This window comes from Gadus chalcogrammus, chromosome 21 (genome assembly GCF_026213295.1).
Source record: "Gadus chalcogrammus isolate NIFS_2021 chromosome 21, NIFS_Gcha_1.0, whole genome shotgun sequence".
In the NCBI taxonomy this organism is placed as follows: Eukaryota; Metazoa; Chordata; class Actinopteri; order Gadiformes; family Gadidae; genus Gadus; species Gadus chalcogrammus.
Window position 1 is genome coordinate 11,656,479 of NC_079432.1, and position 26,684 is coordinate 11,683,162.

At 42.6% G+C, this 26,684-nt stretch overlaps 4 protein-coding genes across 7 annotated transcripts in view; 3 read left to right on the plus strand and 1 right to left on the minus strand.

The window, feature by feature from the left end:
• The window catches only part of scara5 (scavenger receptor class A, member 5 (putative)), a 58,477-nt gene extending 53,585 nt beyond the window's left edge, over positions 1 to 4,892 (plus strand). Inside the window, exon 12 of one of the 2 annotated variants that reach the window (XM_056580817.1) lies at positions 1,864 to 4,889. In XM_056580817.1, the coding sequence (XP_056436792.1) occupies positions 1,864 to 1,997 (134 nt within the window). In that variant the 3' untranslated portion in view covers positions 1,998 to 4,889. Of the gene's footprint in view, positions 1 to 1,863 lie in introns of both variants that reach the window. The other variant, XM_056580818.1, reaches the window with a different exon arrangement.
• A 2,452-nt stretch (positions 4,893 to 7,344) lies between these two features.
• On the plus strand, positions 7,345 to 12,451 carry pbk (PDZ binding kinase). The gene is made up of 7 exons (XM_056581234.1): positions 7,345 to 7,497; positions 7,696 to 7,857; positions 8,165 to 8,310; positions 8,842 to 9,011; positions 9,402 to 9,531; positions 10,519 to 10,722; positions 11,804 to 12,451. Exons 2-7 carry the CDS (start codon positions 7,697 to 7,699, stop codon positions 12,016 to 12,018), a joined length of 1,026 nt encoding a protein of 341 aa, XP_056437209.1. The 5' UTR covers positions 7,345 to 7,497; position 7,696; the 3' UTR covers positions 12,019 to 12,451.
• On the minus strand, positions 12,061 to 20,690 carry esco2 (establishment of sister chromatid cohesion N-acetyltransferase 2). Of its 3 annotated transcripts, none has more exons than XM_056581233.1 (15): positions 20,561 to 20,690; positions 19,960 to 20,048; positions 19,503 to 19,654; positions 18,745 to 19,045; positions 17,991 to 18,288; positions 17,472 to 17,602; positions 17,249 to 17,360; positions 16,910 to 16,985; positions 16,711 to 16,753; positions 16,382 to 16,535; positions 15,740 to 15,871; positions 15,319 to 15,408; positions 14,765 to 14,908; positions 14,110 to 14,294; positions 12,061 to 13,587 (listed from the first exon to the last, which is right to left on the minus strand). In XM_056581233.1, the coding sequence occupies exons 2-15, from the start codon at positions 20,010 to 20,012 to the stop codon at positions 13,455 to 13,457; spliced, it is 2,004 nt and encodes a 667-aa protein (XP_056437208.1). In that variant the 5' UTR covers positions 20,013 to 20,048; positions 20,561 to 20,690; the 3' UTR covers positions 12,061 to 13,454. The 3 variants fall into 3 exon arrangements, with proteins under 3 accessions (XP_056437208.1, XP_056437206.1, XP_056437207.1); XM_056581231.1 differs by having other exon boundaries at positions 12,065 to 13,587; positions 16,910 to 16,988; positions 20,561 to 20,689; XM_056581232.1 differs by having other exon boundaries at positions 12,067 to 13,587; positions 16,910 to 16,988; positions 17,472 to 17,599; positions 20,561 to 20,689.
• ccdc25 (coiled-coil domain containing 25) lies at positions 20,679 to 24,718 on the plus strand. Its single transcript, XM_056581235.1, has 9 exons — positions 20,679 to 20,947; positions 21,143 to 21,190; positions 21,297 to 21,336; positions 21,464 to 21,515; positions 21,669 to 21,744; positions 21,957 to 22,060; positions 22,341 to 22,543; positions 22,769 to 22,814; positions 23,413 to 24,718. Exons 1-9 carry the CDS (start codon positions 20,923 to 20,925, stop codon positions 23,440 to 23,442), a joined length of 624 nt encoding a protein of 207 aa, XP_056437210.1. The 5' UTR covers positions 20,679 to 20,922; the 3' UTR covers positions 23,443 to 24,718.
• The last annotated feature ends 1,966 nt before the right edge of the window (positions 24,719 to 26,684 follow it).

The window sequence follows — 26,684 nt, forward strand, 5'->3', positions numbered from 1 at the left end:
GTGTGTGTGTCTGTGCGTGTGTGTGTGTGTGTGTGTGTGTGTGTGTGTGTGTGTGTGTGTGTGTGTGTGTGTGTGTGTGTGTGTGTGTGTGTGTGTGTGTGTGTGTGTGTGTATGTGTGCCCCTGTGTGTGCCTCTGTGCCTGTGTGTGTGCGTGTGTACCTGTGTGTCTCTGTGCCTGTGTGCATGTGTGTGTGTGTGTGTGTATGTGCGTCTGTGTGTGTGTGTGTGTGTGTATGTGTGTGTGTGTCCAAAACAAACCCTGGCCACGTGCAGACCAGAACAGCTGGGCTTTATGCACAGCTGCACCCGTCTTGGCTACTGCGGTCCCAGTGCCCAACATACCTAATACACACACTTACTCTCACACACACATGCTTCGCACCTTCCTCCTTCCACACAGCATAGGCCGTTCCTGTGAGCATTCTTCTGCCTTTCAGGCACTATTTTCAGAGTGACTACACAGTGTTTTGACACGTTACGTTTGTTGGAGTCCGTCTTGGAATCTTGGAAGCTCTGTAGGAGTATTTTAATGTAGTGGAACGTATCCCGGCTGAAACAGGCAGCACCGGGAACACACAAACACACACACACACACACACACACACAATTTAACTCTAGCTTGCTAGTGTAACGGAGGGAGAAAAGTCCTCCAGGGTTGACCTCACTCCCAATGCCTGAAGAGGTCATAACTACCGACATGAATGGCTATAGCCGTAAGAGTGTTCGCCTTCCAATCCTAGGGTTGCTGGTTCGAATCGTAGCAATCACGTATGCGCTGTGTGCACACAAGTTTCAGTGCCTGGAACTGTTCATTGCCAGAAGAAGGCCACAGTTATCCAGGCCTCTCAGTTAGAGCTATAAAGCTGTAGGAACCATGGAGCCATAACTTGAGTTGGAACCTTTGTGTTTCCACTCACAGTTCGTCATGATGATGATGATAATGGTGGATAATGATAATGGTTATCCAAGTCAGGGCACAAACACACACAAGTCAATCGGTTTAATGACAGGACGTGGTTCACGTTTCGTTTTTTTTAAGTGGCGCAATTAATCAATGTCTATTGAGAAAAATATAATCTGTCGCTGGTATTAGTGTGTCATTACTTGCGTGTGAAGGTTACTGTATCCGAACTGTATCCAAGTGAGGCATCGCAGGGTTCCTCAGATTTAGGGACCTTAAAACTAAAATGAAGATTTGCAAGTGAGTGCCCTACTGAGATCCATGATCCATCAACCTTTGGACGGATCGCCATGTAATGTCTACCAATGAAAGAAAAATGTATTGAAGGTATAATGTTAACCCTTCCCGCCTCTCTCTATGTGTTCCAAGTGGCTGTTCCTGTAAGGCACAAATGCAAAACCTCCAAATCCATTTTCCTCCAATTGCATATGGATCCCTCTTTTCTCACGGATACCTAGTAAAGATCCACTTACGCTGTAGAAAAGCGTGCATGATTAACAACTGGCCCTAGCCCATTGGTAATTTAATATTCAGTAGTTCTTGGTCTTGATAAATAAAAGACATTTCCAATTGGATTTGGAAACAAAGTAGCGGAAATATTATGGAAGAAATTTAGGCAGGATTCTTGGAATATTAAAAATACATATATCTGAAGAGGGGTTGCCTGAACTTTGGTCTATAAGATGATGTAGCAAGGGAGTGTTGTGCACCCAAAAACAGAGGGATCAGAAGAGAGGATGGAGGAAACAAGGACTTTACTCACTCCACTCCTTTCATTTTAAACGCTGATCTGTAGAAATTCAATATTCAAAGGAAACCTTGAATACCTTGAACCACCTATCATGCAAATAACTTCCAGTTGCATTAAACCACAGATCTTTTCTGGTTCTTCTACTTGCAGGTACTGGTCTGATCTGGATGGACGACGTCGCCTGCTTTGGTACAGAGCTCAGCATTCACCAGTGCAAGTTTCCAGGCTGGGGGAAAACCAACTGTGGACACGTCGAGGACGCCGGTGTGACATGCGTCACTTAGCATCCTCCTAGCGACTCACAAAGCACCTCCTCAAACACCTGCAAGCTTCCTACGAGCCACCTAGCTCTCTAAGCTAGCTTGTTGGCTGCACTATAGCTTTACAGACATTTTTACGCACTAACTTGCTAGCAGCAGCATTAACCTTTACCATTCAAGTGTTATTCAACTTGATGAAGTACTCACTGTCACAAGTTTTGACTCAGTATATTGGCTGCAAACGTGTACCACTTTGAAGCTGCCTTATGCGACACACCAAAAGCGCAAACTCTATCCTTTGTGTCCAGTATTTGTGGAGGTGTTGCTGGAATCTGGGCTTCTCAAGTTGTCTAAGGACCATTACGTGGTCCTTCCGTCAACAATGTTGAAACACCTACATAGATAGAAACTCAAAAGAAAATGCCTTGATAGAACAGACTGTCGTTTTGTCTGCAACTAATTTCACCAGCATTATTAGGCTATGTTATTAATGGCTTTTGAACTATTTTTGAACTCTCACCTTACCTACGCAGGCTCAGCCAAAGCGTAACACATTTTTTTCCTTTCAAATGAACTTCAATAAACCCTGTGACAAAGTAGATCTGGCACATGGAAACAGACATTGTTTTGTAGAAGGGGTGTCGCATCCTTTTATACTCCGAGAAGAGGAAGGTTGATTATGACCAGATGGACACATGGACCGCTGCCTCGTACGATTTACTACTGTGGGTCTGTCAGTGTCCTCTCTGTCTGTTTCTACAGCCCAGTAGTTGATCTGAATGAACGTTGCGCATCCCGCCCCCCCCCCCCCCAACCCACTCCTGACAGAAAATGGAAACAGAGCGGACAATCATTTGGCCGAATTTTATCTCTCACAGCAAGCCTTCGCTTTTATGTCCCCTGGCCATCCAAGAAAGCTTGCAGCCTTTTCCTTTTTGCACAGTGCTGCTTTCATAGACATGGTCTTCCAGCCAAGAACAACCAAGTTTCCAGAACTCAAGAGATGACACTAACGTCTTCCTGTTTCTCTCGTCTTTAAAGGCTTCAAAGGGAAATGTTAAGATCAACATAGTCTAAAAGCCCAGTGATACATGTTTGACTCCTGATGGGTGATATGCAGTGTTCATAGACCCTTCTTTCCAGTTGCAAAGACAGTTCTGCAATACATTAATGTGCTCCATAGCTGCCAAAACAAAGGCAGTGCATTGCGTAGTACCAAAATACTATCCATGTACTGTACATTGGATACAGACATTGGTTGTTTGATGAAGACATCTGTTTACCAATGATTGTACTATTGACACATTAAGAAGGAATTGCATGTGTAAAGCTCGACTGAAAAGTATAACATTGGGATGACAGCTGACCATCAGTTGTAGAAGCCTTTAAAATCAGCAAAAAACTAAAAATATCCTGTTTCAAAACAGAAAACTCATGGTTTTGCCAAGTGTGTGCCTTTTTTCCATTTTAAATACCTACTAAAATGCTAGTACCTGGAGTAGATACAAGTAGAACAAGCTAGCAGCAAAGTGTACAGTCCACACGCAGCTGTGACACAGTCTGAGTGCCTTTTTCAATAGACAAAAACAAACTGTCATGTTCATTGCCGAATTCAATCATTTGACACAGTGTAATGCGTGCTTACAGTTTCCCACTTTTTTACGGATTGTGTTTTTGGGACCAGATGACACAAACAAAGGGGGAAATAAGGGGTCTGATATGTGACCTCTGACCTCTGTCCTCTTCTTAAGATAAGAAGGCTTTGACTGTGGAGCAACAGCTGGGAAACCCTCCATGTTTATCTGCACTGACAGCCAAAGACACCGTCCAGCTCTGCCTGTATATTTTCCACCCTCCCATCCATCAATTCCTCTTAGGATGAAAATAGATTTTTACTAAGGGTTATGGTGTATGGTTTACTAAGGTGTATGTAGTTTACGCCCATAATAAGTGTCAGTTGCAATTCCAGGTAGCACAAGGACAGTAGATGTATCGGTCGTTTTATAATAGATACTGAATGCACATCCTATGACATGGCTGGGGAAGTACTGTGGCCATCGTCCATTGTTTATCATTACTGTCGGTCCACATTGTTTCAAAGACAGCGTTACTGCTTATGTGTCTTCTGCCTTTTTTCAATGTTTTTTAAAGATATTATTCAAGTCTATTGGCTCATTTGAGGGAATGGGAAGAGATTGGGAAGTTTTTCACAGAAGTAATGGTAACAATGTAATCTGTAGTACGCACTTCTTAATTCTCAAGTTAATTTCCATTCACAAAGATGCATGTGTTTGAAGGAAGACTTTCATAGCGAATAATGTATCCACACATAAAAATAATGCTTTGATGGGATTTACTGATTTGTCTGACCTCTGATCCTCGCTTTGACCCTCGATGTATCAAATTACCGAAGACGCTTGGACAGGGGCTTTGAAGATGAGATGCATAAAAGGCCTTTGAAATGGAAAATACCACACATTGCTGATCTCCAAACTAAATCACAGTGTTCCAATGTGTACTTCCTTTGACCAATATTTGAGTGCCCTTGGTTTTTTTTACGATTGGATAATGGGTCCTTGATTTGTATGTCATTTGGATTACGTTGACATGTACTACTACACCCTTGGGACGAATGTGTCCAAGAGGATTCTATACTGATTTATATATATGTTTTCATGTTTGCATTGTGCTGGTCATAAGAGTTGAAATAGATATGCAATATCTATTGATAGATATGTACAGCATGCAAACAAAAAGAAGAGTAAATCATTCAGTGTTACACTAGTAGGTTCATTGATAAAGCATTGAAGTTTATCTCCAAAAAAATAATACACAAAATGCTTATATTTTGATATCTGATTTGTACCATATAGATGCTGTAATATTCACTGTTGAAATAATAAAACTTTAGATTTGTTTAAACAGGTGGGCATGCTTATTTCAACAAATGGAAATTAACTTCACACATTATCTCAGACGTCAGCCAAAGCAGGTGATCCGAAAGACAGGGAGTCAACAAAGACTTGTGCGTCTGTTTTTGGGTGTGCGTGTGTGTGTGTGTGTGTGTGTGTGTATGTGTGTGTGTGTGTGTGTGTGTGTGTGTGTGTGTGTGTGTGTGTGTGTGTGTGTGTGTGTGTGTGTGTGTGTGTGTGTGTGTGTATGTGTGTGTGTGTGTGTGTGTGTGTGTGTGTGTGTGTGTGTGTGTGTGTGACGGCACTGGGCAGCGATTAACTGCTATGAATGTTTCCACATGCTGTGGAGAACATACAGAGTGTTTTGTTTGAGGTTTAGGTCATGTGACATGAAGACACTGATGAAACACAGGTGACGTCTGAAAAGGATATAAAACCAGGGTGACCTTGGTCAACACTACTATAGTACTTATTATTCATTTGTTATTCATTATGTAATCCATGATGTACTGTAAAATGAATAGACATGGGGTTATGTCAACAAAACAGACGGTGGGATGCTGGGCAGGTTTGTACTAGTTTGTATAGGCCTCAAAATGTTAAAATGTTACTGTTGATAGTCATAGTTGTTCCATTTATTCCATTGAACACCACTCAAGCGGTATAAATCCATAAATACTTTTTTGGTGTGTTTATAGTTCAGAACAATAATATAGATAACATAAGATGTATATATAGGCTGATAAATAGGTTAGGGTGATTGCTTGTTTTTTTGTGTACGGAAGGCTATGATCTGCTACACCATGAATTGGTACGACCACAAAAGGTAAGAGTATCTGTTAAGGTTGACTGTAGTTGACCTTTCGACACCTCTCACTGGAGTTGTAGCAAAACCCCCGGGGGGATATTAATCCACAACATACCCAATAGGGGTTAGATCCCTTGGGAACACAGATTGAGGAGTAATTTAGGCTCTCCCAGGGAGATAGAGGAGAAGAATCTGGTAGGGAGGGGTTGACTGTGGATCAAGTCTTTGACCTTGTTGTCATTGGCCTTGTTGTCTTTGAACTTGTTGTCTTTGACCTTGTTGTCCTTGCCCATGTTGCCAATGCAATATCATATCTTCACTCACACACGTCTGCAAGAAACGTTATCATTGGAACAACATGTGAAACCCCTCCTTGCTCTCTGTTTGACCTGACATGACAACAGGCTGCGGCTCAAGCAGCCCATGCATCTTCCTCACCCGTGGTCCTTTTCCCTTCTTTCTTGTGTTGTTTTATTAGCGGTCTTGAGGGGAGTGTTACCCACCCAGCCTTGTTCTATTAAGCTCTCCCACAACATGTGGTGGCAGAAACCACCCACCCACCCAACCATGATCTCATTTTCCCTTGGAGGGAGCGTGCGATGAATGACAGGGGGAACGAGAGAGAGAGGGTGTGTGAGACACGGACACTAGAGCCTCCCCCTCCACGGCCGTTTATCAACCAAACCGCATTCTCCGCTGCAGACTCCTGCTAATGATGAAATGCTTGTACTGCCATACAGAGACTCTTTTTTGCATTTACTGTAGGCTGGAGGGCAAATGCCATGTGGTAAATCTTGTGGTATGGCATTGTAGCAGTAAATACACAGAGGTAAGTGTTTATTTGTAGTAAATCTCCTCTAAAAAAGAACACAACATATAGAAATACGGTACTGAATCTGCTTCTTATATGTCAAATGGCCCACTGTGTGTGTGTGTGTGTGTGTGTGTGTGTGTGTGTGTGTGTGTGTGTGTGTGTGTGTGTGTGTGTGTGTGTGTGTGTGTGTGTGTGTGTGTGTGTGTGTGTGTGTGTGTGTGTGTGTGTGTGTTTGCTTCATATTTCAATGTATTTATGTGTGTATTTTATGTGTATTCCACCCAATTGGTTGGTTGGATGCAGCCATTGTATCTAGCTCAAGTTCATGGGCTACTCCTGTTGCATATGTCTGGAAAAGGGATGGAACGGTCAAATTATCATAAAGCCATCGCATTAGGTGTCCTTGGACAGTCTTAACCTGGTCAGAGGCAAGGTGAGGCCAGGTTAAGCAAGGTGAAGTGTAGAGAACAGACCGACTTTACCACACCTATGGGCCTATTTTAATTCACTGCCTTTTGGCTTGTCTGGTTGATACAAAATGACAGCACGTTCTTGTGTGGTCCATTTGGATTATGTCACTACATATTTGGCAAGTTTTGTTTTTTTTGGTACCCCAACATTACAACAAAAAAGAGGACTTAATTTACTCGGCCTAATAGAGAGGGATCAAAACGTGATGAAATAAAGAAATAAAACACATTTATTTATATACACACAAGCATTCATAAACGTAAGAGCAAACATACAAAAAAAAACAATTAACAAAAAAATATATAAATGAATGCGACCAGTTGGTTTCATTCAACTCGGCTGACCTCTGCTGGCAACACTTTGCTAGTTTTCTCTTCGACTCTGCCGTCCAGTTTGTTCATTTGCGGCATCCGTACATCCAGTATCCGACGTAAAACTTTCAAAATAGCTTTTGAATGTTCGGCGCGAATTTCACTGCAGGAACTCGTGTCGTTCACAGGCACCAACACAACAACAGAGGTAAATGGACTTTATAAATGTGTCTGTTAACTGATGCAACAGCGTTATAATAACATTTCACACACACCAGCTAAACTCACACTCAAATAGTTATGAATCCGCTAGCATAGACGCTACAGCATCGCTTTGCTAAATTTAACTGCCAGCTCTTTCAAATCCCAACGTTTGCTCAAATATACTTTTTTTCTCAACTCACAGAATGGAGCGGCCTTCCCAAAATAGAGATGATCCTTCGTTTAAGACCCCGATACGTGTCCGGACCAAAAGCTCTGTGTCCGGCAGCCCGATCACCATCCCCGCCTCGCCGTTCATGAAGAAGCTTGGCGTCGGGACTGGCGTCAACGTCTACCTAATGAACAGGTACTAGATGTTCTCTCCTCAAACGACCCTTCATCCGCCACACTGTTCCACACACACCATGCACTGCTCATCTTCAAAGGATCAACCCTGTTGCAGACACCATCAGACTCTTTACTATGAGTCTACTAGGATTCCTGTTGTGCATCACCTTTGTGCAAATGTGCCCCTCTATCCAAAGTGCTCCATTAAAGATGTATTTTAGATGGTAGTGATAGGATGTCTAACATAAAAATACTGTGCTGTAAATTTTCCACCTCTGTCCCACATCTGTACTCTGAACCTATTATGTATTATGTCATTGTTTTAGGGTAACGTTAGGCAAGTTGAATGCTTCACCGTGGGCAGTGAAGAAAATAAACACCAAATGCGCTGGCAAGCAGTTGAATGTTTACCAGGATCGACTTAACGAGGAGGCAAAGATCCTGAAAGGCATCCATCATCCAAACATAGTTGGTAAGGCCATACAGACACGAACTCTAAGAACAACGCAATCTAGATCTTGGTATGAAACAAATGTCAGTCTACATTGTGGACAATGGAAGAAAAATACTCGGTTCATTTTACTTTATATATCCCAGATAGGAAATACGGATGTTACAGCAGCAGTAAATAATAAGGGGATCACAGCAGCAGTAATTACAGGACAATAAGGTTAAAAGGAATTATAAAAGAGAAAAATAAATATAGTACCAGAACATCAAACGGATACAGTTGAGGTAGACATATCGACACTAGCATATGTTGCATTGTTAAATGTAGCATATGTACATTATTGTCCATTGTACATTCTTGTCCAATGCAGCAATTAGCAATGCAGCATTATTGTCCAATGTACATGAATGTCCAAAGATGTCTAGAAGTAGGACATGATGATGTCTTTAGACCAGAGCAACAACACCCATGATAGTTGATCATTCAAAATTCATATGATTAACGGTGATGTTATCGATGACTGATATCCTTTGGTTGTTTGTTCCCTTTCAGGCTTCCGTGCTTTCACCACAGCCAAGGACGGGACCAATTGCCTGGCCATGGAGTACGGAGGCGAGCAGTCACTCAACGACCTGATTGAGAAGAGGAAGGCGGAGGGCCTGCAGGCCTTCCCTGCTGCCACCATAGAGCAGGTGGCACTGCACCTGGCTCGAGGCCTGCAGGTAAAGCCCTGAATGTCACTTTCATGAATGACTCATTGTGACTTCCATATGCTGATTGTTGCTCCTATTCAATATCTTTGTGTAAAGAAGTTTTGTTCTAAAAGAGGTACAAATATATAATTAACAAAAAATACTATTGGTAAGTGGTATTAATGTAGTTGGGAAAATGATAGTGGTTATTTTGAGTAGAGCCAGAAGACTATTCAGCAAACATCTCATGCACATTCATGTGAATGTCATACGAGTTGTTTTTTTTCTCCTCTGTGCCAATAAGTCACCCATCATCTCCCGATCCAATTTTGCAACAAAAAAAAATTACACCAATTTTAGTAGAAATAGCTGTGTATTTGCTTAGCTTGTGTGTCTATGATGTACCATTCTGTCTGACAGTACCTCCACAATGAGAAGAAGATGCTCCACGGGGACATGAAGTCCTGCAACGTGGTGATCCGGGGCGACTTTGAGACGATTAAGATCTGCGATGTGGGCGTGTCACTCCGGCTGGACGAGAACATGAAAGGTAGCGAGGGCTTTGATGGAGAGCACGGAGAGGCACTGTGAGTCGGCACTGTGGTGGTCAACAACACTAGATCCTAATGGGCCGTATTGCTTACTGTTTGATGCGGGCACCAAGCACTCTTGCTCAACAGTAAAGGTTTCGGTTAAATATCAATAATTTGTCTTAATATAGACGCTTGTGCCCGTTATTCGTAGTTATTTGTATCATTAGGTATAATTCACAATATGAATGAATTTTCATTAGGGAATCAAATTGGAGTTTATTACGTTGCCATGTGCAATGGTTTTATTGTGTGGTGTGCTATTCATATGAATTGTCCTTCATTCCTGCTTGTGTTGAAAGGAATAAGGAACTGTAGGCCTATAGGCCAAATCAATGCTGGTACTGGTGGTTCTCTGAAAAAAGGATATTAAGTAGGCTTGTAAGATGTATCCTACGAGACTCTTCCATACTTGGCTTGTTGGAGTATTCAGGTGGCATCAATTAGGCTTTTCAGTTTGCGAATTGGATTAAAAGAAGGACTGAAGATACAGGACTCATTTTGTTGACGACCCAGTGGCCATAGTATCTTTGAACAGATCTACGCAAATGGGGTCTACTCGTCATATGGACGGGCTTATGTTGTGTTTATAGTGCCTCTAGTTTGTCTGTATATGTTTTTGTTTCTGTATGAATGATGGACTGTTGGAAGACTTGGCCTAGACATTAAAGCGTATTCAAGGGTTTACAATGGCTGCCTTTGTTTCGATTGCAAGCTTGTGTTTTACTCATTTAGTTGAGCTGCTCTGTAATTCGCACATGATGGCAACAGTTGTGATTTTTCTCTTTGTAGATACCTCAATCTAATTGCATTCATCTTCCGCTTGATTCATACATGGAATAAATGGGGACCAGATCTTGGCCTATTTGTGTCAATACATCACCAACGGCGCAAATGCTAGGCTAAGCATGCATCTCCTTGTCTCTCTCTCTCCCTCCCCCCTTCAGTGGCTGACCCAAAGGCACAGTACATCGGCACAGAGCCCTGGAACCCGAAGGAGGCCATGGAGGAAGAAGGGGAGATCACAGACAAGGCAGACATATTTTCCTACGGCCTGACCCTGTGGGAGATGATGACCCTGGCCATGCCCCACGTGGACATGCTGGATGTAGATGTAGATGATGAGGAGGAGGAGGATACAGGGGACGACGGTGAGAGCACCAATAGCACCATGGGATATCAGCGGAAATGGTCTTCGGCAGTGATGTTTAAGAGGAGAGAAGTGAATGTTTATATCGGGACTGCGGTCTCATCGGGCCGTGTCATACTATCAAACTAGACTGGAGACCACCCTGGGAGAGTTTTCTCTATGGGAATGAGACGTATGTTGTTCCAAGCTTTATATTTGCAATTCTTTTCGTATCCTGAAGAATGAGAGTTTACTTATTATTTCAGAATTGTTGTAAATTATGCCCACAATTGTGTAACAGGTGGTCATCATATTTATGGCTTGCTGTTTTTTCCCCAGAAACCAATATAACCCCCGGTTTGTACATGTGTATATACAGTCAGGTCCATAAGTATTGGGACATCGACACAATTCTAATCTTTTTGGCTCTATACACCACCACAATGGATTTTAAATGAAACAAACAAGATGTGCTTTAACTGCAGACTTTCAGCTTTAATTTGAGGATATTAACATCCAAATCAGGTGAACGGTGTAGGAATAACAACAGTTTGTATATGTGCCTCCCACTTTTGAAGGGACCAAAAGTAATGGGACAAATTAACAATCATAAATCAACCTTTCACTTTTAATACTTGGTTCCAAATCCTTTCCAGTCAATTAAGTCTGGAACGCATAGACATCACCCAGACGCTGAGTTTCATCCCTGGTGATGCTCTGCCAGGCCTCTACTGCAACTGTCTTCAGTTCCTGCTTGTTCTTGGGGCATTTTCCCTTCAGTTAGGTCTTCAGCAAGTGAAATGCATGCTCAATTGGATTCAGGTCATGTGATTGACTTGGCCATTGCATAACATTTCACTTTTTTGCCTTAAAAAACTCTGCAGACATCAACACAAAAATAGCAGAAATGGGTACAAGAATTTTTGTTTTGTTTTTTCACATCTTGTTTGTTTCATTTCAAATCCATGATGGTGAATAGAACAAAGAATTTTGAATTGTGTTGATGCCCCAATGTCTATGGACCTGACTGTATGTCCTAGTCATTGCCTGCCTCCTCTGTGCCCTGTCTCCACACATCACCTCCACCCTCTCTCCGCCCCCAGGCGAGTCTGAGGAGGAAAGCTTCGACATAGACTCCTACTACGAGCGGCTGGGCACGCGGCCGGGGCTGGACGTGGACGCCCTGGGGGCTGCCTACCGCCGCATGGTGGAGCTCTTCTGCCTGTGCACAGAGCAGGACCCCACGCACCGCCCGTCAGCCGCCCAGATCGTCCAGGCCCTCGAGATCAACAGCGAGGCCCTCGTTCTGGATGGATGATGCTAGGACAGATGGGTTGGGGTCTTTTGGTTTATCGTAGGCTGGTAGGGTCACCCATCAGATTTTCCTTGTTTATTTTTTACATTTCCCTCTAGATTTTCTTTCTCACCTGGCAACACTATGTTCAAAACCCATGAGTCAGGGGAAAGAGTCGAAATGCAAGCTTTATCAGAGGTGGCGAAAAATTATTGCAGTATTTTGCAATATGTTGTTTTCATTATAAGTGTCTGTCCATTATACTGTCCCCTTTGTATGCATGTTTTTCTACATGTTCCTACATACTTTTTCCAATTATCTTTCACCGAGATCTCACAGTAAGACGTATGCACTGTAATAAGGTGAATTTTAATTTAAAAAAAATCTGAAGCAAAACGGTGTTTGTCTACTTGCCAATAGGTTTGCAACGATGCAGAACATTGTATAGCAAAGGTCAACATAGTAATATTTGCATAGTTCGCTGTTCTAACGGAACAATAAATCGTAAATGGAATATACATGGTTGACCCCTCTATAGAAAGTTCAGGGCATGTAATGCCTCTTAACCATGTAATGATCATAAGCTCTCTGGAAACGACTTGAAAGGAAACACAGAAATATGTTGGTTAGTTGTATGCGGTCAGGTGTTGGTTATGATGGCCTGTACCATTGGAATCTGTACTCAGCTTTCATGACAGTTTCTGGCTACCATGAAATGGTATGCACAGATAAGAACAAAACTTGTGTTGCTAGTCTTATTTGATAAACAGGGTGCAACGGGATACTCTCACATCATAATAGCACCCCTGTTAAGTTTTGAATAGATGTTGCCACTAACTGTCGTTTGTGCAATGAAAGACAACCGGTACTTTGGTTCCACCCAATTCTAAAATGCTATGGGACATAGCATTTTAGAACAATGGGATTTATTAAACCTATATTTATACACAAACACGGTAAACAGTCGTGTTTACCGTCAAACACTGCTAATCATTCTGAAATGCTAATCGTTCATTTTTTCAGAAGTGCATAAACATGGTCAAACAAAGTAAGTAACATTGAACAAAATCACTCAAAAATAATACTTAAACTTTCAAAGAATAAAAAAAAAAGATAATTCACAAGGAAAAATATAGTAAGGAAGGAAATATGAAGATTCTTGAATAAGTAATAAAAAGAACATCTGTACATTTCATTCAGAAAATAGGGCAGTACAGATTAATTATATATTTTTTAACTACTTTCTTTTAACTTAACCTTTTAACAGTACAAACAATATTGTTAAATCTAAATCCATTAACTCAGCAGGGCATATATTTGTCAACTGCCATAAAAGATCTGACTTGGAACAGGAGAACGAGATCCATAATTTAACAAAGTCCTTCAAACGTCAACAAACACCCTCCCCAACATCCCATGAGCAGGTCAACACAAGCGGTCCACTGCATCCCCAACACTCCTCAAGTGAGGAAGTTGTAGACGAGGAAGGTTGGTGTGTCGCAGTACTGCGTGGCAAACTGTTTCCCGTCCGGTGTGGGGTCAGAGAAGGCGATTTCGTCCTTGGTAAGAGGACTGCCGTATATGAAGGTGCTCCTGAAACAGAAACAAAAAGCCCCAGAGGGGGAAGACATCAGGTTATTGGCAAGCCGTAAGTTGCAACCCTATTCTTTTTGGAAATGTGTTGCGTATGCAAAAATCGCTTCCATTAAGGATTTCATTGAACACTACGCTACGATATTCATTTTGCAATGTCTGCAAACCATCATGGCTATATACATCAACAACAAACCTAATCAGTATATTTTTTGCGCTAGTTTTACAAATACTATCAAAATTGACAACCCACTCAAAATCGCAAGCAAAATATAACAGCAATCTGTCCGCTATTAGTGAGTGAAATTTTCTGTGGCTTGGTGACACCACAAGTGGTAGTGTCCACCTAGATGTATGATGCATAGATACACCTACCAGTTGCTACAGTCCAGTCATAAAATACAGCCTTTCAGAAACCATTATTCCAAAAAACCCAAACATCACAAACAGTGCAGCACTTTACTCCCCCTTAACAGAGTAACTAGGATGTAGTTGCTCAAGATGGAGGATGGAGGGTCTTACCGGACGGTGTCCAGCAGGCGTGAGGCGATGCCCTTCCGGCGGGCCAGGCTGAAGACCCAGATGCGGCTGACCCCGCACATGGCGTTCTCTGGGCTGGTGGAGCAACACCAGGCGCGGTGGTGCTCCATGAAGTCCTCCCGGGTCATGTCTTTGGGGGTCTGGGGCACGGCCAGCACGCGGTACGCCTAGGTGGATGGAGTAAAGTGGAATGCATGGTTACTGGGGCTGCAACTTACCATTATTTACATAGTCCAATAATCGTAACGATCACAGGTTATACAATGGCATTGGCATACATAATAGCAAATGCCATAACAATTTACCGGAGTCCAACATGGTTTCTTAAATGTGCTTGCTATTATCGGACAAGCAGCCAGGAAAAGCATTGCTATTCCTGAACCATTAACCAAATACTTGAATTGAACCACAACATTAAAACAGCAAATGTTTATTTCTTTGTACTTGATAAATGACTTCAACGATTAATCAAATTAGATTTGATTAATCTTCCGTCAGTAGACCAATCTTTTCAGCCCTAGTTCCTTGCCTGACTTATTCCAGAACCTATGACCGCAGTGAAAAGTAATATATAATATCTATAAAAAATAATCGATTCCCCCTTCACTTGCTATTGTACAGTGTTGTCGTGTCCTACCTGTCGTATGTTCTGGGCGATGAGGCAGCCCACCACGAGGCGCTCGTTGTTGATGAACAGGTAGGTCTTGGCCTTGGTGGGACAGTTGAGGGCCACCTGCTGGAAGCCCAGCTCGTTGTCCGCTACGCGCCGCACCTCCTCAGCCTGGGGTCACACACACACACACACACACACACACACACACACACACACACACACACACACACACACACACACACACACACACACACACACACACACACAGAAGGTGGCATGAAGGCACTCAAGTCACATACCCAGAGTGGCTTCATTAATACATTAAGCAGGAAACACTGGGACAGAAGTCATCAATACAGTATAGTCATTATCGCTGTATTGGCCTTAAAATCTGTGATATCGATGCTCCGTTATCCTCCTTTGGATAAGATACCCAATTTCAAAAGAGTCCATTTAAAAAGAGTCCTTCATTAAAAAAAGGTATTTGCAATGAGTTGCACTTGAAACATGACACAAAACCCATTATTAAATCAGGGGATGTATGAATAATGACACTATGTTGTTTTTAATGAACACACCTTCTTGAGAGCGTACTTGGGGTCACCGGGCATCACCAGGATGATCTTGCCATCCCAGAACTCTGCCACCACCCGCTCCTTCTTCCAGCCCTGCAGCAGACAACAGCATGCTGGGGGGTTAGATGGTGTACACATCAAATGGAAACCCTGAAGAAAATATAAATGTAATAGCGTAACACTCTATGTGCTTCATTAAATCCAGGGTGGAAAATTAGGCATGGCTCCTCCGCCCAACAGCAGCACTTACAATTATTTGTGGCTTTAAGTGGCTACAAAGAAAAGCATCTGCTTAACTACTAAATTTACTGTGAAGTGTAATTATTCTCATCATGAAGATTTAAGGTTGCTTCTGGTGTACCAGACTTGTGACTGGGTACAATCAGCCCTAGCGCCCCCTCATGGCGGTGGAAGGGCAACGCACCACAAACTTGATGCTGTCGAGGAAGCGCTGGTGGAACTGGTTGTGCTGGAACTTGTCCTCCGGGCTGTCTGCACTGTACACCATCCCACAGGACTCGCAGCTGGCTGCCCCGAACTCCTTCTGACCCGCATCCTGGGGGGAGGGGGGGGATAAAAGAGACATGAGATACTCGCAATACTTAAGGGCGAGTGGGAATGGCGGGAGGAGAATTAACGTTAAAGGATGGCGATAACATTTGGATTTCAGCGTTGGGCACGCACACGGCTATGTAAATGTATGCTTGTGCAGCAAGTTTTTTTAAAACTTGATCCCTAGAATGCTGTGTGTTTTCCAGGTTGCGGTATTTACATGAAACATGTGCCAGGGATGTAAATAAATATTGGAAAATCGTCAAATGAAACCTGTTGGAAAGAGAAAGTGGACTGTAACACATCACCCTACTCATCAACGCACAACCATTATCCAACCAGCCAGTGTCGACAAAAACATGTTTTCTAGCTTTTGTTTATTTTCATGTGCTCTGGTGCAACTGTATTGGTGCGATGAAATCCGAAACCCAACACAAAATCCAAGCGTGCCGATCTTCACCAAGCCAACCTTTGAAATGAAACGTATGTAAACACTTGATGAAGGAATACATACAATAATGAGCTGGTCGTCGTCGTCCTGCTTCTGCCTCTTGCGTCGCACGCTACGCTCCCTGGGCAGCGAGGAGGCGGCAGGCTGCAGCGCCACCGCTGTGCCAGCCGTGTCGCTGCGTGCTGCGGGGGACTTCAGAGCCGACAGCTTCAGTGACCTGAAAGATATGGTAACAATTAGACTCATCAATCAATCCAACAATTGTCTCTTCGGAGGAAAAAGCCACAGAACAGTTGGGAGGATTCTGATTTGGACAAAAATGATGGCAGCAATCTGCAGGAAAATGTTTCCGCCTCAAGAGGTAGATACGACGAGGAGCCTAATTCGCTGACCTTTTTGCAGATGAGCCAAAGATGGGATACACGGTTGGAGTTTCTGATGGGGAAAAGTTTCAATATCAGCAATGTTGGCGGAAACTTTGAAATCTCAATAAGACCACCAAAAGGACATGGACATAGCTCTGAAATATCCAAGGGCATCACTGCGGTTTCAAAAAAGCAAAACAAAAGGTTTAATCAAATAGTAGTTTACCAGGGACTGGGCTACAGATACCAGCAGAAGGGTTCCCATCACTGTGGTCAAAGACGGGGGCTGAGCAGTCATCATCCTCCTCAAGACATTCATTTAAAAAAGGAAAATATAACAATTACTATGGGCAATAGGTGCAATAATAATAACAGATAGTGAAACCCGGTCATCAAACCTGTGTCATCAAAACCTCATCCAGTCAACATGTTTCTTCAACGTAGGAACATAGAAAAAATACGTTCTAAGGAATTGTAAGACTAACACTACCTGGCATTGTTTAGATGTCGTTAGTGGCTGCATTATAGAAGCCACTAAACTGGACAAAAATCCAAGTTTATCTACCTGTGTGTTGGTGCTTGAGGCTGTGGGCGCCGGACTGGCTGTCGGGGACCTCCACAAAATGAGCTTGATTTCCTTGGTTATTCCGTATTTCTGAGAAAGCACATCAGGTGAACTGGTGGTTGAGAAAGAGACAGATATTACTTAGACAATGCATTGGTCCTCTACGCTGATCCTCTACAGGTGTATTATGTGAGAGCACATTCAGCTCGAGACATGCAGGCACCTTAGAAGCCCCAGGGACCCCGGTGGGCTCAGGTCAGAGTCGGCCCAGTCCAGCGGGTCGTACTTGTCTCTGCCTCCCTCCTTGCTGACCCCATGGCCTGCTCCGTGTTGGCCTGGCGGCGTGAAGCTCTGCTGATGGGAAACCAGACCCAAGAATGTAGTGACACACACACACACACACACACACACACATTGAATTACCCCCTGTATTTATTTATATAAGCAAAATTGTTCCTCTGGCTAATTTTGTAAGAGACTAATCCAGTATATGAGTGCATACAAAGATGAGAACAGTTTCAATTTCATTCACTATCAGCACAATTGTGCTCATAAACAGAGTCTACTGAATTCGGATCCGATTCAGTTTGATAAGAAGAATCTTCAATGGCAATGTCATTACGTCATTTCATGCACTGACGGCTCTCAGAGTTTGAGAACTCAGGGCAGGCCCGGTAATACGTTTATTAAGGGTTCCATTGATCCACTACCCATTAGGAGCTACTAACTAGCCTTCTCTTACCACTTCAGCTACTTTCTGCTGCGGGCGCTCAGGAGAGAGCGTTTGGTCGGGGGCCACAGCTTCCTGCTTGGGCCTCTTTGCCTCAGTCTTTGGTGGGGCCACGGTGGCCTTGCTCTGGGCTGGGGCCGGCTTAGACCTGGGGGTGGCCTTCTTGTACATGGAGGTGGGCCTCTTGCCCGTGCTAAAGAAGGCGGCGCCCACAAAGAGCTTGGGCTTGATCTTCACACTACTGAAGATGATGTTGATGCTATTCTTAGGCTCTGTGGGTTTGACCGACGATGTTGGCACCAGAACAGCACTGTCCAATAAAGAATACATCCAAAAAATTAAACAGCAGTGAAAAATAAATAAAAATCGATTCACATGACATTCAAAATTCTTATTTTTCCAATACTCTGAAGTTTTTAAAATCTGAAAAACGACATTATCTTATACACAAACACTTTACTCTGCTTTCATGCCGTAATTTGCTACACCACCTTTCTTAGCAACAGCGGACTGGAATAGATCCTGAAATTAGCAACCCTATTTACTGAATCAGCAATGATTTTTTAATTCAATCGTGATCCCTATAAATCGAGATCGAAACGTGAGATACCAAAAGGTACACCATCTGTAATATCATATCAGCATGATACATGCAACACCGCAACCATCTCATCTTATTTGAAAGCATATAATAATGGACTTTGAAACAAACAAAAACAGATATTTATTTAGGGTGTGTGACAGATATATAGAATGAGTTTCAAACCTGCTGCTCAGATTCTTCAGAGAGATCCTCTTGGGAGGGGCCATGTAGCTCTTCATGGCCCTCTTGACGTCGCTGGCCGACGCCGTCCCCTTCTTCCTCTGCTTTGCTCCCACGCTGGGCTTTGGCTTCTTGGCCACTTGCTGCTTGGGAGGAGGAGGCGGAGGAAGAGCGGGAGCAGCAGAAACGCCCTTGAGCTCCTTCACCAGCTTCCTCTCCAGTGGGGTGAGGTAGAGGGGCTTCTGCGTGCCGTAGAAGGAGCTAGCCACCATGCCGTGTTTCTGGGGAGATTTAGCTGGGGAGCCTTGAGGAAGGTAGAGGAGTAGGTCAGGTTAGTAACGGTCTTAACCATCATAAGGCACTGATACTCCATAGAAATAATAATAATAATGGATTGAATTTATATAGCGCTTTCCTAGACACTCAAAGACGCTTTAACAGGGAAGGGGGAACCTCACTAACCACCACCAGTGTGTAGCACCCACTTTGGTAATACCAGCTGTACTGTCGGATAGCAAAGCTCAAGTGACTAATGTGCATCACATTAGTCAAAACCAATCATTGCCAATCATTTCATTGTAGCAGAAGCAGTGCACAGATTTATTCAAGCAAAGTCCACGACCATGTCGTCGTCGTCGTCCCCCCCCGCCGGCAGGGGAGGACCACACATTGCTACCTGTTCTGTGGGAAACACTGTACAGGCCGCAACTAGAGAGGTTGGCTACCGTGCAGCACCCTGTGCCCATGATGTACCCGCCTACCTGGTGGAGAGTGCATGGGTTTCCGCGGGGAGGGGCTGTTTTCCTTTCCTGGTGTGATGGGCTGATTCTTCCTCACGGGGGACTGCCGGAGCCTGGTCGACCTCTGCTTCACAGGGGAGGCCTGCTTCGCCTCTCCTCTCTTAGCCGTCAGACTTAAGGAAAGAAAGTCCATTTAAATACGAGTATGAGAATTAATTCAATATTGGGAGTCAATTCTCTAGGTTCCCCTGCTCAGGGTATTAGGGGAATTGACATGGTCTCAACTGAAGCTTTAGAGAACTTTGGTTATATATAGAAAATATACATAGAAATATACAGAGAATTGCTAAACAGTAAAATGTTTTTATGCCCAAGCTTATGAATGGCTAAGTTCAGTAAAATATCAAGGATGATTAAGGTTAGGCATTGTAAGTTCAAAAGGTCAAGTACAAGGCATAGTCCGGTTGGAAAGGCTCACCTGGCCAGGTCAACGGAAGAGTGTTTCCGCTTCCTAGTGGTTTGAGGCATCATTTTAACAAGCCCCACGTCTACTCACAACCGAAACACCTACAATAAAAACAGCAATTATAAACTTACGGATATCAGGCATGAATGGGAAAGCAAAAGACACATATTCAAAAGTACGAAGTAAATAACATAACAGGCCTGACATTGCATTTTAAACTAGCTTCGTAAGTATCCAGACTAAATATTAATATTTTCTAACAGATGAATACTATAGCGTTCGTAATGTGACCTTCATGCTACATGTGGAGTCGAACACCACTGGTGAGCTAGCTCCGGGTTCCTAGGCTAATTGGCGGGATGACTCAAAACCATCTAACACACACAACGAGGTGTACAAACGAAAGAGCATCACCAACTAAAAGCATTGGCGCTACATATACTAATACATTAAATACAAGTTATATACAAAAAGGCTTGCCAGATCCTTGGCGCGTTAACGTTTCATGTCAATCAACTGTTACCTAAGTTAGCGCCACAATCACTCAAAGTGCATTAAGATGCGCAAAAACGAAATAATCGATTAGTATGGTGTGAATGGAAAAGCATTTGACCTATTATGAGAACTCCTTATAGTCGAGCGCAAGACACATATATCCAGACAGTATAGTGGTTCTCTGCAGGTATCCTGCAGCCTCCTGACTTCTAATCACAACTCGCCTTCAATGTTTTGAAGCGCGCGCGTTCAGAGCTGTGCAGAGGAAGTCTGTCATCAGGGTTTGTAAACAACTTCCGGGGTCACGTTGACGTGCGAAACACACACCGCGGATCCGACAGGGTTGGAGCTCTATGGGCTGAAGTTATTGCAATTTTTTGATTATGAATACACAAAATTAGTGCTTCCACATAAAAAGTATTAATACTTAATATAAACCGTCGTGTCGTCGTCAAAAAGTTTGCCTCATTTTTACTCAAGATGGTGTTTTATTTTCTAAGTGCCGGTAGGTAATGTCAAAGACAGCTAACTAGCCATAGGGAAAAGAGCTTCAGTGACTCTAGTCAGACTGCAGGGAAATTTGAATAAAAGGGAATGCTGTAATTTAATAATATTTATGTATGCCATTTATTAAATGCAGCTTATGTTTACAAAATGAATTGCGGCATGATAATAACAACGTTTTTTGTACTCTCTTTAGTGGTGAACCCTGCCTACACAATCTATATGGGAAAGGACAAATACGAAAGTAAATATAGCTTCTTATTGTATTCTTATGTCAAAGCGTAACATTTTGTGTGATAATACAATAGCTTTAGTTCTTCCTGTAACGTGAACCTGTTATCTTTAAACAGATGAAGACCTAATCAAGTATGGATGGCCTGAGGACATTTGGTAAGAGATTTACATTATGTTTTTTGGAAGGAAGTGACGTGTTTTATGTATTTTGAAATTTTATACCCAGGGGTATATTTAGTCTTTTCTTAGGCTGTTGCTAAACAGTCATTGTTTTTGGATCTAGGTTTCATGTGGATAAACTTTCTTCTGCGCACGTGTACCTGAGGATGCAGAAGGTGACAAGACCAAATATACAGTGAAAATAAAATGTAGATGATGATGATGATACTTGTAGTGGTGATACTTTACTATAGATCATTCTCATTTACATTACTGTTAAGTTCCCTTTATCATTTAATGATTAATTAGATGTTTTGTTTTTCTTCTAGGGTCTAACCATCGACGACATTCCCAAGGAGGTTTTGATTGACTGTGCACAGCTTGTGAAAAACAACAGTATCCAAGGTGAAAATATAAAATGTGGATCGACCACATTTTGAACTTAACTTGGCTTTAGTTTAATGTTGTTACAGCTGCCCTTTCTTTTTGATGGAGTTTGCAGAATAATATATGAGAAAGCACCGTTATGTCTCCCCAGCCCATAATATTTTATTGATGAGGGTAACGGATATCTCTCAGCCCTACACTGCTGACTATGGGGTTTATATGCATCGCAGGCTGTAAGATGAACAACATCAACGTTGTGTACACACCGTGGGCCAACCTGAAGAAGACTGGAGAGATGGACGTGGGACAGATCGGCTTCTTCCGACAGAAAGAGGTCAGTCGAGGCGGTTGCAATGATTATGGTTTCACAAGAGATGGCCCTGTCTCTTATGTTTTGTTTTCTCGTAGCCTAAACATGACACTCTTAACCTACGCTTTTTGTCCCCATCTGATTCACCGCACCATATTCTCGCTTTAATTCGCGTCCGTCATCCCCTTGCATGTCAAAACAACTTATTTTACTGAATTACTGAACCCATAATGGGCTGTTGTCATTTGTCAACACCAGCACATCAAAACTGTTCAACTCTGTGCTCGCCGCATCCCGGCAACAGGTGAAGCTGGTGTCTGTGGAGAAGAAGATCAACGAGATCGTCAACAGACTGGAGAAGACGAAGGACGAGCGCCACCCGGACCTGGCGGCGGAGCGGGCCACCCGCGACCAGGAGGAGCGCAACGAGAAGAAGGCCGTGCTCCAGGAGACGAAGAAACGCGAGAAGGACGAGGTGAAGAAGAAGAAGGAGGTGGAGGAACTCAGGTGGGCATGTGGCGACGAGAGGCGCGCCGTTGTCGTGGTTGTTGTTGTTGTTGTTGTCGTAAGCTGAAACAATGACTCATGGGCTTCTCTGTCCCGTTTGAATTTGATTGATGCTTTCAATGCCTGTTGTTTTTTCCAAAGCTTAACTTTAACAGAAAAGTACAGCTAAATAATATATTCTGAAGAAACAATGTGCTTTAATTTGAAATGTTTCCTCTTTGGCAGGAATTACACTTCCCTCATGACGGGTGACAACATGACAACAAATGAGGTAAGACTTTTAATATATATCCCTTTTTGAAGTAAAGACTGTGTTTCAGTATTCAAGCTATTGTGTATTATTCCTGTATATAATTTAACAATGATATAAAATATTGCCCTTCCGGTCTAAAAGCATTTGTTTGGGTCAAATAACCGTATCTGAGTATTTAACTGTACTATTTCCACTCTAAAATAATTAGGCTCTAGACAAAAAAGCAATTACGCATGGATAGGGATTTGCCCGCTTCATCTTTCATACATTTACCGTTTCATTTCTGGCCACGGTGAAGAGCCCATGGAGCAGGCCGATGATGGACTATCTTCTTTAGTATTATAGAGATCCACAAATGCCCCTAAATTAGTGGTGAGAAGTCATTTCCCTGCCCTCATCCAGAATCACCAACAAGGAACCGCGAATGCAAGCACAGGTGTAGGCGCCCCTGTGTATATACCCACGGCTATAGAGGCTAGGACAGAGCAGGATAAATCACAGTAAACGTTGATTCGCAAGAGTGCATATTATTAAATCTTCATAGAGAGCTTAGCGTTGCAACAAGGACCCCTTGAGCTTGAACCTTAACATCACTTTGTTTTTGTGTCTTCTGCAGGAGGCTTACGATTCTGATGATTTCATGTAAAGCGCTGTACACCACGCGAGACGGGAGACATCCCGCTTGGGGAATCAACAAAACCCATTGTTGGGGCACTCCCCCACCTGCTCTGCCCAACGGTGCATGGACATCGTACAAAGACCAACCCATACTTTTTCCAGCTGGACACTTGCAGCAGCAATAGAGCCAAGGTCAGAGAGGGACTGCCGTCGAGACCCTGGTCTGTCTGCTCACTGGCTCAGACATCAAAGAAAAAGCATCTTGTTGGACCCACATAGGAGATGGCACTCTATAAAGCAACACAGGCGAGCTTGTTTGACACAGGGCTGATGTCAGTGCCTAACCAACAGGCCAATTTGAATGGCCTTTTGGTTAGACGCAAACTACAATAAAATGATTCATCCACCATCTTATTGATGCATAGACACACACAATAGGTGTTAGTGACCCTCCTGGCCTCAAATCATTTTTAATTTAAAGATGATTTGCATGTTGAGCTCGCATTTCAAAATAAACTTAAAACATCTGACGTAAAGATTAGAATAAAACTGCTTTGGTGTTCTCCTTCTCATTGTCAATTTCATCCGGCCGCAAGTCAGGTAATTTGTTTTTTATTTTTCAAATACAATTTTAGAGAAAGCGTAGAAATACAATTGTTTCACGCACTTCAAACATTTCATAGAAAAAATAGACGCTCAGTCACGAGATGCATTTTTAGAGTTTCAAATAAAAGTCATAAACATAACAGAGAAGGAACCAAATCTTTCCTCTCATGCCTTATCAGAGAACCACCAATGTAGCTATATTTATTGATTAACCTTAGCTGCTCCATCATATAGTATAGTGTAAAACCAAGGAACTCTGTTGTGGTTATGTGTGGACTCACAGCTCCAAGTCCAATGACCTCCGTCCGTCAGATGGCTACTTACGTACGTACATGCGCTCTGGAAAGCTGGTGGAACTACTTTCTCGCATTTTCATCTGCTTGTGTCTGTGCCAAAAAATAAAACCTACCAATTCAACGTATGTAAATGTTTGGAAATGATTTTCCTTTGAGCAGCCAGGTTTTACAACAGTATCTCAAAAGTATCTTGAGTTTTTTTATTTATGATTTTTTTTCCGTCTACCGATGTGTTGAGGGTCCAGGCATTATAAGGTTTTTCCTGTCCTTGTAGAGATGGCAAGTACCATATTCCTGTATCCACAAAGCCATAGTTTGAATAGGTAGCCGCTTTCCCAGTTTGCTTCCTGGTTTGAATTTGTTGACGCAATTGATTGTGTGTTTTCCTATATTTCATAAATGCTACGTTATCTTCAGGGTTTATTGGTTGCTCGGCAGCCCAAGGCACACAGTTTATTGATTGTATTCTTGGAAAAATCTAATGATCTTTCTCTCTGGGCCCTAGTACAGATTAGTTATTGATTAACATGAATAAAACCACTCAAACGGTCAAATTACAGGAACAGAAAGTTACTTTACCCTATTATTGTTGTGTGTAAACGGTCCGTTAGACGGATAACATTCCTTATCTCGCTGCAGACGCCCTCCAAAGTTAACCGAACACATAACTTTATGTGTTCAGCAGATGGTAAGGACTTAGACGCTTATGCAAGAATACAACTTGGTGACAGGTTTCAACAAACATTTGAAAAGCAACTACTCAACTTGGATTCTCTTTTAGACAATAATTAGGATTTAAGCTGGGTTGTAGGCAGCACAAAGTATGGTGAATCGCTCTGTTTGTCTCCCCACTAATCCTAGCTTGGGCTGTGTGAGCAACCTCAAGACAGCCGAGTTTCCATTGTTGAAAATGGGTTTAATGCTTGAGTTTGACTCCTAATGAACCCAGAGCTTCAACATTTTCCGGGGAATTATAGGGCTTTATTTGTTTTATGTCTAAATATTTTGGATGGAATTTACATTTTGTTACGTTGCTATGGAACGAAATTGCATACCGTTCGTTTGCTGTTTCCGTTTCACTGAAGAGTGTAAACAGTTTTCTTTAGCCATTTTCTGTGGTAGGCATGCCAAAATAAATTTAGTCTCATCCAACACATTGCTGCTTTGAACCACCAGGGGGTGCAAAGAGTCTTTTGCATTTGACTCAAGACAGAAAAGACAGGAGGGTGTTAAAGCATGTACAATGTCTTAAGATAAACAAAAGCATGTAAGAAGTTTATCTTATGTCTAAAATGAGATATATTTCTATGAACAAGCTCTGGAATAACAGTTCTTTATTTTGCTACTAATGTCACCCTTTTTAATGAAGTTATAATGGGTAACTACATGCAAAGATGAAAGTCAAAAGAACATCTGGAATTTGCTTCGTCATTGTCCCTGTTTGTGACTGAGGATTAATGGAGTCCACTTGCTATTTCGGTCTGCCTCTCGAGACTTTTGTACATGGAAAAAGTGTATACAGAAACAACCCTGGCCCATATTGGTGTTTGTCAGTGTGTATCAGAGTATTTATTAGCATTGCCTTCCATTGCTCCAAATAAATACAGTGCTTTAGGGCATGTCGACACATTCTGTAAAGAGAGGATTATTTTCTACTAAAATGTATTCACAATCACAAATAAAATGTTTTAATATGAATTTGTTGAGGTCCCGTGTTCTGGACGGGTTAATGCCTACTTCCTAAGACCAACCATGGATGTTATTTCCACCGCATTTTATGCATGATGTGTCCCTGAAGTCTCACGTGGTAAATTTGCTGTCTGTCATCGCCACTTAACCTTTTTGAGTGCGGAGGGTACGAACAAAGTATGCTTTGTAAGGCTGGCCACCTTCAACTTCAATTGGTGTTTTTAATGTGTTTTTTATGGTGCTCTCTTGATTCCCTTCCTAGGTGATTATGCATGATGATTTTACGTTACCAAGCCTATTAACCTCTGGAAAGAAGGTAAACCAAGCATAACATTGTGCTTCTTGGGCTTTACTGGTGACTTTAAAACCAAAATAAGTCAAGGGCTTCTTAGATTCGCTAAGATCCACTTTGCTAGCAGAAGTCGTACAAAACTGTCTCCAAATACAATATCAAATGCTGTACTTTCCCCAAAGAGCAAAAGGCTACACCAATCAACCAGGGTAATGGTGTTGGTGGTGGCAGTGGGCATGTCCTAGCAGTCAAGCGAACCGAATTGGGAGAGAGGGAGCTTGTGGTGAGCATTTCCAGCTCGGTTGCTGACATTTATTTCCATATTTATGGGGAGAAGTGACGAGATGTCCTTCCAAACACCCATAACTTGCCATACCTCGTATGTTA